Genomic DNA, 16,514 nt, shown 5'->3' on the forward strand with positions numbered 1-16,514 from the left:
CATGAGCAGAGTCTATGTGTGCTGACCAGGCTGCTGCCCATTTTACAGATGGCACCTTCAGAAGGCACTGTGACGCAGATAGGGCTCCTCTCCCAAGACATTCACCGCCTCACGGTAGGACCCTGACCCTCGCTCCATAGTAGGACAGGGGCTGGGAGGCCTCTGAGTCTGGTGAGGTCCCTACTCCAGAGCCTGTGTCATCAAGTACTTTTGTTGGGGAAGAGCAAAGGTGGTGCTGGGCACTGGGGTCAGAGCCTGAGCCAGCCCAGAGGCTTTCTCCACTGGCCTGATGCTGGGCCTTGAAATGTTTGGGGCATTGGGAAGGGTTATGGACCTTGAGCCAAAACCAGCTAAAGCATGCTCGAGATTCCAGGTCCTTTTCCCAGGCTCAGAGCTCTGAGTCACCTGGCTAGGCAGCCCAACACCTAGGCCTCACCTCTGGCCTGGTGGACACTGTTCTGCCTTCTCTGCCCATGAGACACATGTACTTCCTATCATGCCTCTGACATCATGGATATCAAAGCACGGGAGCACATCCCGGCACACCCAATGAGGACAAATCTTATCATGCAGGGCAGTGTGGTCTCCAGGAAGAGGAGTAGCCCTGGAGTGAGGCCAACCTGGTTCAAGCCCCTGCTCTGGGACCCTGGGCAAGTCATTCTCTCTCTGAGCCCTAGCTAGTTATCTGTAAAGCAGGGCTAAAGGTATCCTTCTTGTAACGCTTGTAGGCAGACTAGAACTGGTAGTAAAAGTCCAGCCACAGGGAAGGTTCATATTTTTGAGGCCCCATACCTTCCAGGGCTCGTTAGTCCCCAAACTGTCCCATCGCTGAGCCCACTAACTGTAGTGTCTATCCCTTTGAAGCCCCTATTACTATCCTTTGCTTGGCTGAACTATCAGAAACTTTAAGAAGGCTATATCTAAGGGCATGACAGGTAGGGGTAGGTGGGTTGGGGAGGGGGGTTGTGTCCTTGAATACAAATGGGAGGTCATTTTTATTTAATTTTTTTCCTCAGCTTACACACTGAAATGAATCCACCCAGCCTTGCCCTTATCACCTCTAGTAGGTTTCTGGTGGTCTTGAAATAGTGACTTGACTTCTGAGGTGTGAACAATTTATTATCTTGATAGTGCTGTCTAGTCTGACCTAATATGTGGGGTCCCTGGGACACCATGAATTTATAGGACACTGGCGTCAGATGGTGCCTGCTGCTGCTGATGTAGCTGCCTCATGGTGGCCTTGACCAAAACCTTGTTCAACTGCACCTTTGGCTGTGTCCTTTCAGACCATGCTGAGCCAGGACCAGCTGCTGAATGACTCTCACCTGGCCCCTCCCAACTCTGAGGACTGGAGATGACTTCTTCATGGCTAGGAGCCCAAACAGGCACGTGTAGGGGCTCCAAGGCTTTGCTTCAGTGGGGAGCTGGCACACAGCCACTGCAGAGCCCATATTGGGGCGGGCAGGGCATCTCAGACGTGGGTGCTGATGTGGGGGAAGTAGGGCTGTGGACAGATGTCCAGGAGGTAGCCCCAGTACCCCAATGTTTTTAACTGTGCTGTGCTCTTCACCACAGTTTTTATACTTTTTTTTACTTTTATACATGGACTGCAAACCACTGCAAACCACTTTTGTGGGGAGGGCAATGAGATGTCAGCACAGACTCAATGGCTCATGCTGTTCTGGTGACAGCTAGGAGGCTCTTACACCAAAGGGGAAGGACTGTGACTTCATAAAAGCTCTACCTGAAAAAGGTTCTGAATGTTCAACAGCAGAAGTCCTCAACCCCCTGTCAATCCAGGGCCTGTTGGGAACCGGGCTGCACAGCAAGAGTTAAGCGGCGGGCTAGTGAGCGAAACTTCCTCTGTGTTTGCAGCTGCTCTCCAGTGCTAGTATCACGGCCTCAGCTCCACCTCAGATCATCAGGCATTAGATTCTCATGGGAGCACTGGTCCCTGATGCCACAAAGGTTGCGGACTGCTGTTCTACAGTGACTGAGCTGGGTGAAAGTGCTCTTGACCCTAGCTGACAACACAACAGTCTGAACAGTCTCAGATACAATTGCCTGATCAAACAGCTCCCCTGAGTGGGAGGCCCTTGGGCACCTCAAATCAGCTTTTCTGCCACAACTTGGTATCTTCCAGAGAAGCCTATAAACCTCAGGTATCACCTACCTCAGAAGAGGCACCTGTACACCTGCCATACAGCCCCCTCCTGACCAGTCTTCCTACTTAGTGATCAGCCCCCTCCTTATTCCTTATGATGGTTCTAGCTCAGGCCTCATTTCTCATCTGATTTCCACAAGTGGTCTCCTTCTTGGTCCCTTACCTTTCCAGCTGGTTCCCTCCAGATGTTCTCTATCCCTTCCCGAGTGACTTTCTTAAAGCACTGTTTTAATCCTGTTACCTTTCTGCTAAGAACTCCTCAGTTCCAGAATTACCACAGTTTAAAATCATTGGCACCCAAGGCTCTTTTGAATCTTCGGCTTTCATGAACCTGTGCTCCAGCCTGTGCTCCTGCCTTTCCTTCACTATGGCATGTATGCTTCTCCCTGTCACAAGCCCAACTCCTGCCTATTGAGGCCCTAAACAGATAAAGCCTCTTTCAGGTAGCCTTCACTGGTGTTTTGGTTGGAGGTTCCTGTGTTCCTTAAGCCCAAGCACTTTCTAGCTCACCTTGAAGTAATGTGTCATCTTTGTCCCTTACCATACCTAACCTCAACACCAACTCACGAGCACCAGCTATGGGAAGCCTCTTGTACAGATAGGAGTAAGACCCAATCCTTGTCCCCAAATTGCTCAGGAGACCATGCTGCAAAGTTCCCCATCTACTCACTCTTTCATACCTGCAGGTTAAGTGCCATCCCTGCTGGGCTAAGGAGGGCTAGAGAAATAGGCATGAATGCCAAGGTCCTTGTCTAAGGGTGCTGGTGATTTAGTGTACAGATCTGTTTTAAATAAGAGTGTGCTCAATGTTATAGATGCCCCATTAGAAGTTTCTACAGCCCCAAAGAGCAAGTTGTCATTTCTAGGGGAAGGCTAGGGGCGGGAAACACAAAGGCTCCAAGGAAAAGGTGACAGATAAATTAGGATCCCAAGTACGCCAGAGGGGAAAGGCACTCCAGGCAGATGAACTTGAAACATCCCAGCACATTCTAGGAACTGCTAAAAGTTGGTATGACTAGAGTTTCTTGACTTTGTACTGTTGTCATTCAGCGCTGGATAGTTCACTGTGATGGGGCTGTCCTGTGTGCTGCAGCAGCCAATAGTACCCCTCCTCTAGTTGTGACAGACAAAAATGTCTCCAGACTTTGCCAAATTCTCCCTGGGGAGTAAGATTCCCTCTAGTTGAGAACCACAAAGCCAGACAATGGGGTCAGAGTAGGAGGCCCAGAGAAGGAAAAATCTAGAGCCAGAAAAAGACCTTATAAGCCAGGCCCCTGAAATTTATCCCAGAGACACAGGGTGGCCAGGTAGGGACTAGTGAAAATGTTAAGAAGTTTAAAGTAGGAGACAACCATGGTTATGTTTGTGTTTAAGAGAACTATCCGAGGGTAGAATCTTACTCATTGTGCAGTGCCCAGCAGAGTATCTTTCTGAGTAGGGGATTCACTGGGGATGTGCTGAACACATGGATGGATGAAGGCTAGCTGCCTCCCAACACGCCACCCCCACCAGCCCTCTGCGAGACCACCTTTTGGGCACTACACAGCTGTACTCTAGAGCTGTGTTCCCCTCTCTCTCTCGTACCCCACTCCCGTCCTCCCTTACCCACATACATATTAAGAAATCCAGTAACACCAAGTTTTAGCAATGCTGCAACTATGCCAATTTTGTGAAAAGGGAACGAACAACTCGGAATTAAACAAACCTAGGTTTGAAGGGCAGCTTTGCCACCTACTGGCTGAATAACTTGGGCACAATAACTTTGTCTCTGAGCCTGTTTCCTCATCTATGCCTTGGAGAACAAAATCCCCACCATCTCTGGCTTTTTATGAGAATTATACAAATTCAAGTGCAGAAGCAGTTCAACCATCCACAGATAACAGAGCAGCAGCCTGTCATCCTGGCCATGGACAAGAGTGGTCACTTGTAGTTTTTGGGTTAAACACTATGAAGGATTTAAGGAAAAGCTTCTGGAGCCTAATTTTGGTTGCAAGTTCAGAAGCTTCTGTCCGTAACCACCACTACCCTACTGCACTGGAATAGGGCCTGACATCTAGAGGATGCTAACAAAAGGGCAATCCTTCCTTCTATCTGTTGTACAAAGTGCAGAGAGTCTAGGATTCCTGGAGCGCACCTACCTCGTAGATTCACTACTGCCCTGACGTGTGTTTAACACCATTCCTACTTCAAGGGTCTCCCACAAAAGAAGAAAGAGTACTCATGGAGGGTGTCTGAGCCCTCTGGTATGTCTGACCTTAAAAACAATGCTCTGGGGGGCATTTTGAAAGAGATTGTTGGGAGTTGATGTGACCCCACTTGGATTCTTCTGGAATTCTGCACTGGCACTTTTGCCAGTTCTGACCTGTGGACACACACAAGCCAGTTTACATGTAGGGCAAGCCAAGGCCTTCTAAGTACCTAGCAAGTCCCCCACAGAGCCACACTTCATGGCTATCTGCTTTGTACTGGAGTTTATTTCATTAAACTATGGGAAAAGATATGGACATGGAGTTCTTTCAAGCCTCCCCAAGGAAGGAGACTTTAGAAGCCACTTTGTCTACAATTCCTTGAACTCTTCTTAGGCCCACATCAAAAGAGGAGTGTCGGCATGCCCAAGGGTACATTATGAGGCATTTCTGAATACTTCCTAGTTTAACATGGTGAAGCTATGATGTAAGGGATGAGGAAAATTTACTAAGAACAAGGGAAGTGTTAGTAGGTGAAAATCATGTCTTTGGTATAACCCAGTTTCTCCAGGTTAGGGTGAGCAGCTGTCTGGATCAGGGGCCGTGGGCCACACACCAGGATGAACGTGGACTCCGCAGGAGAAGGCAGGTGCTCCTTGATCATGTCGGCATTAATAAAGCCTGAGCTGTACTTCCAGTCTGAGATTAAGCAGAAAAAAAAACTATGGAGGTCCCAGAAAGACACCAGTCCTTTTGCTGTCTCTCCCTAAAGCCAGGGAGAGGGACGCAAGTCTGCTCGCCAAAGACTCAGAAGTCTGTACTGCTGTTCTCTGCAGAAAGCTGAAAAGTAGAGGATATGGGGGACCCAGGCAGCTTTCATTAGTATTTACCCCTGATGCCAGGCTCTGAGGTTCCTGGCTGGTGTCTGCCGGCTATAAGCACTGGCAAGGATGGAGAACATAACAGTGAGGTGGGATGTATCAAAGTGTGGTGTGAATCAAGGCAGCTAGCTGGAGCTGTATAGGGCAGCATTGTGGGGTTTGTGGACCAGCTTGATCAGGCAGTGCCCTCTGCTGGGTGGTAAGCTGTATGACAAGCCAAGCACAGCTCAGTGCAGTATGGGAGAGGCGTTGGCTTGAAGAGTGTAGTGGCTTTGTGGAGTGCGGTGTGCACAGTGGTGGCTGGGTGCTGCGTGGGGCTTAATATGTGAGGATTGCTGTCCAGATGGGGTGAGGGGTGAGGGGGTCAATGGCCGTATAAGATGAAATGTGATGGATCTGGGATATGTGGAATGCAGTGCAGGGTCGGTGTTCAGGGTGGCCCAGTGCCTTAGTATCCCTCCTGATGTTCAGTGCAATGTGTGGAGTCCTGCTGAGATATCGGACATGTGCCCTTGACAACCTTTACAAGCAAGTGATCAAAAATCCTCTCTCCCTCAAATTCCTGCATTTCCCACGTGAAGATAAGACCCCAAGGCCTCAGCCCCCAAGCCCAGTCCCAAAGAACAAACCAACCCAGGGACTGGACCCTGAGGTGGTCAAGGGTTAGAGCTGACTCATGGTGGGGACGACGGGGATCATACCAACAGGAGGCCTGTCCAGGGTATACCACACGTTGAACTGGTCTGGGTGAGTGCTGGCAACTTCTTCAAGCTCCTTTCTTAGCAAAATATCTTCCTCTGTCTAGAAAAGCAGCATGAGCAAAGCCCCTCTGGGGACTTTCTGCTTATTCCCCAGACTGAGCACATGGGTTAGCACATTCCTGCCCAACCTGTCACCAGTTTGAGTGCTTCCCGCAGACTCCCTGGGCAAACGAAGGTTCTGTTGCTGCTCCTGCACAACAAACCCTCTCGTGGGTGAAGTAGTTGCATGACTGCCCTCCAGCTAGAAGACCATAGCTCAGCACAGGCAGATGACTCCGCTAAGAGGTTCTAGCCCCACCTTCTACATCTACACTGAGCGCCAGGCATGGCAAACCCAACTGGAACAATCAGTGCAAGCCCAGGATCTTGTGCAGGGAATGTAAGGGGCTAAGGCAGTAATGTATAACAGCGCTGGAGAGCTAAAGGAGTGAAAAAACAAATGCTAGAGCTTCACTGGGGAAAAAGGGAGCCAGAGTCCAAAGAAACTTGTCACAGGCCCAGAGATAATGCACAGAAGATCTGGATCTTAAAACTCTTCACAGTTCTTGTCCTAATAATTCCACTTCTGGGATTCTGTTTAAAATGATCTAAAAGTGATCAAGTCTATGCACAATTATTCATCACTATCATTTATAACTGAAAACAACCTGAATGTAGAAGATTTAATAAATTATGGTACAACTTGATATAGACTATGATGAAAATATTTATAAAGAGTTAATGATAAGAAAATGCTTGTATGGTAAAATTTTGAGTAAAAAAAACTATGTACATGTCATTGTAAATATATAGCATGTAGGAAAAAAGATAAAAATAAGTCAAATATTTATATGCTTCTGTGTTTTCTAAAATTTGCATTGAGGGCAGCTATGATTTTACATTCAGATCAACAGAACTATGAATTTAGGAAGGGAGGAAAGCATAGTGCTTAGCGTTGGTTGGGGAGACAGAAGAGTTTTAAAAAAAAAATGGAAAACCAGGCCTGGACTCTGCATCTCCACTGCCAGCAGCCCTAGTTGAGCCCATTGAGCCCTCCCACAGGTACAGGGATCCAAGCAGCATGAGCTCAGTTCGGGGAGGAGTGAATACAGAGCCCCTGCTCAGCAAACATTCCATCCATCCTACCCCAGCAAGCTCAGGGCTGACTCGGCAGAACTGACCTGGTTGGCAAAGATGAGGGACATCCTGGTCTTGTCACTGGGGTTCTTGGTGATGTGGCGAATGAGCTGCAGCATGGGTGTGATCCCTAGAACACATTTAACGAGCAGGCTAGCTTTCTCTGCCTCTTGGATACACGGTCTTTAGTCTTTAGCAGCTGAAAGTTTCCTTGGCCCCAGTTCTATTTTTCTCACTTCTGTTCCCCAAAGTCAAAGTGGGGAACTACCCTTCATTTTGATTTTCCCTTCTAATGCAACAGTAAAGCAAAAGCCCCTTCTCATTTTCATATGGCAAGATGGAAGGCGCATTAGCTTTGAAATTGGAACTTGGTTTCACACTTAGCTCCCTCATAAGTTGCTTAACTAGGGTGAGTCAGGTATCTTGTCTGAGCTCTTCAAGGTCCTCATTTGTAAAATAGAATTAATGATGAGTAAATGTGAGTTTTAAAAGTGCCTACTATGGTATCTGGCAAATTATAGATGTCCTCATATATTTGTTCTCTTCTTCCAGGTATTAATTTTCAAAAGATGGGGAGTCAGGCTTGAATTGAATCCAGAAGCCCTTGAGGCACATGTGTGGGACTGCCCAGACTGGCCCTCAGTCTCTTCCATATTCCTAGCCTAACTTTAGGGGCTCCCCAGGGATCCTTAGGCAGCCACCATGTCGGTGAAGGGGAGCAGGGCACACAGGGTCAGTTTCAAGGCCTGTCGTTGACCCCATATTACCATCTAAAATAGCCAGAGAAGGAATCTTTCACATCACCACTTCTAAGATCAAATGATTCTGAAGTCAGAAAGGTCTCAGGGCTCACCTATGGATGAGGCCAACAGAAGCCTCTTACCTGTGCCCCCAGCAATCATTCCTAGGTGATGGGCCAGTTTTTCTTCAGGCTCACTTGTTATATATGCTTTGATTGAAAATCTCCCTGAAAACACAAAGGATATTTCTGACTTATGGAGCTCTTGCCTGGGAGCCTATAAAAGATGACTGGCTTCCTTTGGGACTTCCAGGAGGCAAGTCCACCTAAGGAAGTGGCTGCACCATTTTAAGCCAGAGGAGAAGCTGGAGTGGCTTCCTTGGTGAGCCCCAGTGCACTGGGACACAAAGTGGGAATAAAGCCTGGGCCTTGGTGGGGAATCACTGGATCTTTTCTTCTGAGGAAGGAGGGAGATTATGCTGAATGAGAAGCCTCACAGAGCACTCTCATCCACAGCAGTGAGTGAGTAAATGATGAATACATGAGTAAATGAGTGAATGCAGAGTCCATGTTTCAGCATTGGTAAGTAGCTTTTATATATCAGGCATTGTAATGGAGATACGGTGAGGAGGAAACACCAAATCCCTCCCCTACCTTAATGAAACTTACAGTCTCATAAGTAGATGTGTGAATGGATGTGTGATGACTTTAAGGACAAAACCATGTAACCCAAACCTGAGTTTTCTAGAACAATGGAACCACTGCAGGAATCTTCTTCCTCCCGATTGGAGGTCCAGTGTGAACCCCCAGTACCTGCCCCCTGATAGAACAGTTGCCCGGTTGGCCCTTGAAAAAGGATGGTGTCCCCAATTTTCATGTTCTCCAAGTACTGAGTCATCTTCCCTCCGTCTGGATAATTAGGGTGTACATTTTTGAAGTAGATCTGAAAAATAATGCAGTATGGTTTTCACAGCCTCAGACCTGAGGCCACAGCCACACACAACTCAAAAATTTGCTGCTGGAAACCACATAGAGAAAATCCTCTGTACTCATGGTTGCTCTGAGCAACCCCTGAAGACTTCACCAGGTCAAAAGCTTCATTGTTAAATGACACTTCTGGAAAGCCCTGTCCAAGGCACATGTTCCTTCTCCAGACCACCACCCTTAATGGGCTTGTGTAAGTGAGGCAGCTGGTCATGAGGGGCCTCATTTACCTTTATAATTAAGTCCACAAAGCCTTGATCATCATCACTGGACACAGGCGTGTAAGCTCTGATCACCAGAACACCATCAATCTTGGCCAAGAGACGGACGTAGTTACCTACAGGAAAGGCATCAAATGTCAAGTCAACACAGCCAGTATAATCAGGACCCAGGACTTCCCTGAAAAACTGAGTTTCAGGGAGGTGGGTGCATAAGTGTGGCAGGGTGCATGGGAGGTGGGCCACGGGGTAAAGGAGCCCACATTCAGAATGTTTATCACTCCTCATAGTGTAGTCGTGAGCTCCACGTACATGAAACCTACCGTCAGTGTGCACTTACTGTGTCACAGTACTTTGTGGAGAAGGAGGACCTAATTAAAGTTGTAGGCTAAGTATTAAAAATTACAGAAAGTAATGTTTCTCTTTTAAAGCAAAATATGTTGCCTTCACAAAGTCATTTCTTCCTAAACTGGATGTATCACTGGGGTCAGTGAATAAACCACAGCCCCCTAATCTGCAACCTGTTACCTGGCACACAGGTGTGAAGGGCCCCAGGATTTGAACACCCTAGGGAGTCCTAGATAGAGCATTGTGTCTTCCTGTCCTATGGTTCAGCTGAGAGGCAGCAGTGAACCTCTGAACCATGTAATTCTGCCCCTCCAGTGTAGAACTGAATAGATCAGCTATGGCCAGAGACGTATGGATCATGACTACATCCCAGTGTCAAATGATCAGCTGGGCCACTCAGATTTCTGCTGGATCTAACATGGAGACTTCAATGACGAAGGCAATTAGTTGTGAGGGCAGGAGCTGCAGTTGAGATGCTAAGTGAAAGAGGCATGAGGAAGCTCTGTGCCAGAGTATCTGAGGGAGTAGAAACTGTATACGCACAAAAGATGGAGTGGGTATGGCGACCTAGAGAGAGAGGGGGAGGAGAAGAGGAGAAAGAGAAGGAGGAAAAGAGGGGCCAGTCCTTCCAGCAGCTTCAGGAACAGAAGTCTTTGAGGAGGCCCAAGGCACAAACACTTTGGGTTAAGAATGAACAGGCTCAATGGCGGTGACTATGGCCTGGCTGGGAACCATGGAGCCCCAGGAATAAAGGCCGAAGGCCATTTCCTCCTGAGTGCTAATCTGAAACTGGATACCTCAGAAAGGCTCCTTCACATGCAGCCAACTTGGGCCTGACCTGGCAGCAACCTCAGAGAAAATGGGGCAGCCCAGGCTGGTGTTAATAACTTTGCACTGCCTATACCAGATGAGGAGACAGTGGGTTATAACACATTCAAAGAAATTCTGTTTCAAAGTTTTTCACTCTTTTAGCCTCTTGACAACAGGACTGGCCCCGCAGGCAGGCACTGAGCTTTCATGGGTGAAAACAGAGGAAGCAGCAAGGAGATTGAGGGGCCAGGCTAGCTGCATAATGCGTAATTTCAACACTTGATAGAGGTGAGATCAAGGTTTTGTCCCATGCACAAAGGACCAGTAGGCCAGGGATGTGATCTCCACCAGGCAGGCAAGCAGCATTAGCAGTTTGTTAAAAGCTTTGGACTCCCAGCCCGTGGACCTAGCACCTCACTAAGGCTCCACCATCTGGTGATGTTACAGACTAGCAACAGATAACTCAACTCCAGGACCACTGGGGCTGGTACTCACGATGGGTCCCTCCTTGTGTGGGTCTGAGGCCTCTGCTGAGAATTCATGTGGTAGGGCGGAGGGGCCCAATTCTCTCCTTTCTCTCCACACTTTCTGTGCTTTTCTCATGACTATAGGGGAACGTCAATTCTTCCCATCCTTCCTATGCACAGACAGCACTTTGCAGTTTCAGAATTTTGACATCCATCAGTCACTTTATCCTTACAACAACCCAAGAGGCAGGCAGGCCTGGGAAATACCATTTCAGAGTCCATGGTTCAGAGAGGTTGAGAGACTTGCCTAAGTTTGCCCAGCAAGGAGCCTGAGATGATATCTTAGAGATTCTGACTCAAGACTCACTTCTTTTCAATGCTCATTGAGAGATCACTTTTGTGTAAGCCCAAACTGAACAGTGATAAAGGGAATGGACTGTCCCCAAGGCCATCTCTATACCTTTCTAAGATTATGTGTCTCAGGAAAAGTATCATGGCAACCTCTATACATCAGCTGACCTCTATACACTACCCAGTCTGATAATAAAACCAAATCCTACTCACCTACAGGAAGCCCTAAGATATGTTCTGGTGACGGCAGTCCAAAGCGGAACCTCCGGGTGTTGTGGCTGATTTGCTATAAAACAAAACAGAAACACCACTCTTGTCCTCCTCTCACCTACGGACAATGGAAGGGATGGGCTGATCCATTACCTCTTTCTCAATCAAGGGCAGTGGGTACTTGGTGTCAGGGTCCTTTAAGGTAATAAGATGTCTCCTCCTTGACTTCATGTTCTTCAGGGTTAACAGAAGCACGGTGACCCCAAGGGCAGTGATGATAAAGAGCAGGGATGGATCCTAGCCAAAATGTATTAAAACAGAAGGCAAGCTGAGTCCATGGGGAACCCCATAGATAGGGGTGGGGTCATTTGCAGGTCAGACAGGACAGGATGTTTCAGGCTTCCTGGACCAGGCCAAGCAGATGGCCTCGGAGTGCTAACGTCACCATAACCTTCCTGACCACTTGCCTCCATCCTGGCTACAGCCAAGTGCACAAGCTCTGGGAGTCCCTTCTTTGAGACAGAGGAATTGATGGCCTTGCTTCTAACACCATTTAAGATGAAGGTGTCACCCCCCAAGGGCAGATGGATGTTGAGTCCTCCCGAGGGGATCCTGGGTGAGAGCTAGGAGGAAGAAGTCTTACCTCCTCCACTCCTCCACACCCCCTGCCCTCTTCCCATCCAGATTAGGCAAGGGTTAGGTTGGGGTGAGTACTTCTGACTTGGGGGTGCTCCACTATCTTAGCGCCTCGGGACACACCCTCTAAGGCTGGAGAAGGAGACTGAACACGCACCTGTCCATAGCGCAGGCTGTCGCCGAATCTGCCTCTACCTCCGCCCCACTACCCCGCCAGCTCATCTCCCGACCCCAGCCCACACGGAATTCGGGAAGGTCCGCCAGCGCCACTCTCCGGCCGGGCGCCCCGATGCCCCGCCCCGCACGCACCACGCCCTCTGCAGGTCGTCCCGGGACCCGTCCCAGCTCGCTCCCTCCGCCGCCCACCCGCCCGCGGCGGTCGCTGCCCTCTCCCCGTCCCCCGTTCCGGCTCCAGGGTCCCGGTCGGACTTTCCCTGGCTCCCGCCCGCCTCCGCGTCTGCCGCCTCTTCCCACCGGGCGGTCCCGCCCTGAGAGCCCACCCGGAACGAGACGCCGCCAAACATGTTGAAGTGGGGCTGGCTGGAAGGCCGGTGCGCGGCTCCCAACGCCGCGGGCCCACCGACTGCGGGACGCCGCCCTGCAGCTCCGCCGGACCGACGGCAACGCCTCGCTGACAGGTAGGGGCCGGCGCCGCGGAGAGGCGCTGGGACAGGAAACACGCGCCCAGACCGGCGGCGGCGCGCGGCGGGCACCTGCCGAGTGACCGCGCCCCCCGCCTCCCCTCAGGGGTGCGCGTCGGAACGTTCTTTCTCGCGTGATTTTGGCTCTGCTCCGGCCCTGTCCCAGGACCACACAGAATCCAGGGGCTTTCACTGCTGGGGGCGGGGGGCGCCGAGAGTTAGGGGCTTCCTCGTGCCTGGTTAAACATGCCTTACTAATCTCCGTTGTAGTCCTCTCGCTGCACACTCTGAGCTGCCTTGATGGAGAGAGCTCCTTGTCCTCAGCTGGTTTAAGTTGGAGGGAGGCTGGGAGGAGGGAGGGTGTCTTGAGTGGGAGGAAAGAATGCTGGTAAAGAAAATGGGAATTTAGGCCAATTCAAAGAGCATGTAAATATATTCATTTAACATACTTAATGAGCTTCTACTCTGAGCCCGGTACAGGGCCAGGTGTTAGCGGCGGTGTGTGTGTGGGCGGGGGGGAGGGGGAGGGAGGGAAGAAAGGGGATGAGTGGAATCGAGTTAAAGAAGAGCTTCACTGAAAGCACTCATTTATTTATTATTGGGAGAGAGAGATGACATGTACCCAACACTGAACCAGTGGAAGGGAGAAGTGCAGACATAGATGGTTATGCGTGTTCTTCACAGTTTATTTCAGAATCTTGCTGGTCCCCATTGCCAGTGGCAAAGGTAAATTACAGCCTTCTGGGCCTGAATGAGACAGAAGCCAAGAAATAGATTTCCATCTCACTCCCCTCACCCCTCATCTCCCAAGCACACACCACCGCGGGCCCATGCACAGTGGAGATCTAACACCTGCAGATGCCAGGATATTATTGTCAGATATCTTAATTCTTGACAGTCTAATAAGTGTAAAATGATGGCTTGTGAACCTAATTTCATTATCTAATTGCTAAGGAGGTTGAATATCTTTCATATGTTTATAGCCTGCTCATGACTTTTGCCCATTTTTTTAATTGAGTTGCCCTTCCTTACTGATTTTTAGGAGTCATATATATTATAGACTATTTTGCTAGTTGTGTGAGTTACAAAAGTTTTCTCCAAGTTTGCAACTTATTTTACTTTTCTCCTTTCCCTCCTCTCCGTTGCAATGTAGTCAAATATTTTAATTTTCAATATTTTGCTTTTATGGTTAGTACTTTCTGTGCTTTGTCTATTCCCACACAAGGTCATAAAGAGATATTATATTTTCTCTGACTAGTTTAAAGTTTTTCCTTTCACATATAAGTCTTTCAACCACCTGGAACTGATTTCTATGTATGATGTGAAACAGGGATCCAATTTAATTTTTTCCGCGTTATGGATAATGTGCTATCTCGGTAACAATTGCTGAATTGCTCTTACCTGGCCACTAACCTGCAATGCCACCCCTGTCATATATCAGCTTTCATGTATGAATGAGTCTTGTTTTGGCCTTCCTATTCTCTTACATTGATCTAGTTGCCCAATGTCTGTGGCAGTACTATGCTGTTCTAATTATAACAGTTTATAAAAAGTGTTTATATTTTCCACTTATATACAGTTATTGCTTCTCAGCTCATATATAACTTTCTTAGAGATGCCTGCTCCAACCCCCAATTTATGTAGATGTACACATTATATTCTATTCATAGATTTTACTTCAGTTTGCAGTTATACCTCCCAAATATTTAATTGTTAAATGACTGATTCTCACATTTGAGGTCTCTGTTATTCCAGAGACCTTGTTTTCCCAGGGCTTAGCACAGTGGCTGTCACATAGGTAATGTCCCATAAATATTTAACAAATGAAAGAGTGAATTCATCTCTGCCCTGCAGCATTTAGCGCAGTCTGGCACATGGTAGATGCTTCATAAATACTAAAGAGAGGAACATTCCTTCCCACCAGTAATCTATACCACTTCTTTGCTTTTATCTTCATAAGATATATCACTGGATAGCATACTACATATCTTACCTACTTGTTTACTGTCTTTCTCTACTATAATGTAAGCTCCATGAGGCCAGGACTTGCTTTGTCTGTTTTAACTCCTGCTTCATCCCAGGCCTTGAACAGTGCCTGGCAATTAATAGATGCTCAGTAAATATTTATTGCACGAATGAGTGGACTTCATTTTCTCCATTTGATTCAATTAAAAGTCTTTATTTTTGGTTATGGAATCCAGAGTCACTGCACCATTTTCTGTGACTAAATAGTTTTCTTCTACCCTCCAACCTCCTTTCTCATTTTTCCTTCATAGTCTCTCTGTGTTACAAGAAAGGCAGATGGCACATCCTCCTTTATTAATCTTAGAGCAGGATAAAGGTAGGCTCCCAGTTATTTTGAGAGGTGGTGAGTGCTCTTTCCTCAATACTCCTACACTGTATGTGTCCCTCACATGCTTGTGTGCTGCCTGGATTTTGGCTAATCTCCTGAAATAGAGTGTGATCACATCTTGCTCTCTAAACACCCAGCTTGGTGATAGGGCCTGGTAAAGAGTAGGCCCTCAGCAAGTGTTTGCTGAAAAAAAAAGAGTGAATGAACATCCGTCGTCACCATTTGAGCATATATGCGATTCCGCCTGCACAGAACAGCTTCTCTGAGTGGTACCAAGCCTCCCTCACTGAGACGCCCGCCCCTTGGGGAACCAATGCCCTGACCAGGTTCATGCTTAATAAGCATTTTCTCTAAGCAATTTCCAGCTGTTGCGGACTTTTCTTTAGCTTTTTAACCTTGAAAATGATTTATTTTCATTTTACTCCCTCAACAAAAGACCATTTTGTTCTAGCCTTGGGAAGGAACCAGCCCTGCTGACACCTTGACTTTAGCCAAGTGAAATTGACTTTATACTCCTGGTTTCCAAAACTGTAAGAGAATAAATTTGCATTGTTTAAAGGCAATACATTTGTGGTAATTTGTTACAGAAGCAATGGGAAATGAATACATTAAATGAACTATTGTTTTTGTCTTAGGGCTTGTTTTATTTATACTTGAATTTATTCTGAAAACATTTCCTGTGATTGGGATCAGAGGAACCAGGAGGTGCCCCTCTCCTTTGGTTCTGATGTTCTCTTCACTCTAACTATAGGTCTCTTCTCATGTGAACAGCCATCAGCAGCCGCCTGCTGCTTGGCCATGTAAATGACCTGCCCACTTCATCCCTTCCCCTTCACCCTGGCTTTGGCCTGTCCTTTGTGCATTGTGCAGAAATGTCATCTTGAACAAAGAGTGTCAGCAGAGAAATCTGGTTGACTCGGGTAAACGTTATGAGAGAACAGTGATGGAATACCTTACCCACTCCAGTCACCCAATACCATGACCAATGAAGAATATTTCTTGAATTGAAGTTTCCTTGGTTTTCCTCTTTAAGGATTTTAAACTAAAGTATGTTGATATTACCTGATCAGAATTCCCTACTGAGCACTGAGGATGGGCATTAAAGCAAAGGTAACACTTGCTTTCTGGAATGTCTTCAGCCTTGACTTGTATAACAAAAATGTGGCATGGAAAACCTTGCATGCTCCTCGCAATATGGGGCTTAACATGGGCCTAATGGAGTAAGACTGTGTAAAGGCAAGTGGCTTGAGACACTGGGCACGACCAGAATGTGCCAGAAACTGTGTTTGGGAAGTGTCAAAAGAACAGCTGTGGAGTCCTAGTCCCATCGTCCCTCCTACACCCTGGGGAATCCTTCCTGAGTAACTATGTCTGCAGAGCTATGCCAGCGATGCTAGTCCAGTTCCCCACCAGTATTTATAGCACTTGTTTCAGCTCTTTCCAAACAGCATCTGTTGTGGCAGGGGCTGGGTTAGAGCCTCCAGAAGGTGGTAATTGTGAGTTCTCAGCTTGGGCTATGGAGACAGCGGGTAGTAAATGGGACAACAAATGCCGTTTCTAAGGGAAGGTTCTACCTGCACAGATGGGGTGTGGCTGTCAGCCTGGGGGTGGGAGCCTCAGACCTGCGATAGGAGAAAGGCTAACCTCCA

At 47.9% G+C, this 16,514-nt stretch overlaps 2 protein-coding genes across 12 annotated transcripts in view; one reads left to right on the plus strand and one right to left on the minus strand.

Annotated features, from left to right (window-relative positions):
* Positions 1-6,747, plus strand: part of PPFIBP2 (PPFIA binding protein 2) — a 132,191-nt gene extending 125,444 nt beyond the window's left edge. For 8 of the 10 annotated variants that reach the window (XM_016123034.2, XM_016123033.2, XM_016123032.2 and 5 more), the window contains 2 exons: positions 49-114; positions 1,287-6,747. In XM_016123034.2, the coding sequence (XP_015978520.2) occupies positions 49-114; positions 1,287-1,358 (138 nt within the window). In that variant the 3' untranslated portion in view covers positions 1,359-6,747. The other 2 variants (XM_016123035.2, XM_016123036.2) reach the window with 2 other exon arrangements.
* LOC107499139 (NADH-cytochrome b5 reductase 2) lies at positions 4,848-12,512 on the minus strand. 2 transcript variants are annotated; one of them, XM_016123044.2, is made up of 9 exons: positions 12,372-12,512; positions 11,389-11,532; positions 11,239-11,311; positions 9,062-9,168; positions 8,661-8,790; positions 7,992-8,075; positions 7,153-7,238; positions 5,933-6,032; positions 4,848-5,049 (listed from the first exon to the last, which is right to left on the minus strand). In XM_016123044.2, the coding sequence occupies exons 1-9, from the start codon at positions 12,393-12,395 to the stop codon at positions 4,877-4,879; spliced, it is 921 nt and encodes a 306-aa protein (XP_015978530.1). In that variant the 5' UTR covers positions 12,396-12,512; the 3' UTR covers positions 4,848-4,876. The 2 variants fall into 2 exon arrangements, with proteins under 2 accessions (XP_015978530.1, XP_015978531.1); XM_016123045.2 differs by lacking the exon at positions 12,372-12,512 and adding an exon at positions 12,029-12,094.
* Between the last annotated feature and the right edge of the window lie 4,002 nt (positions 12,513-16,514).

The sequence above is a fragment of the Rousettus aegyptiacus genome, unplaced genomic scaffold (genome assembly GCF_014176215.1).
Source record: "Rousettus aegyptiacus isolate mRouAeg1 unplaced genomic scaffold, mRouAeg1.p scaffold_m13_p_5, whole genome shotgun sequence".
In the NCBI taxonomy this organism is placed as follows: Eukaryota; Metazoa; Chordata; class Mammalia; order Chiroptera; family Pteropodidae; genus Rousettus; species Rousettus aegyptiacus.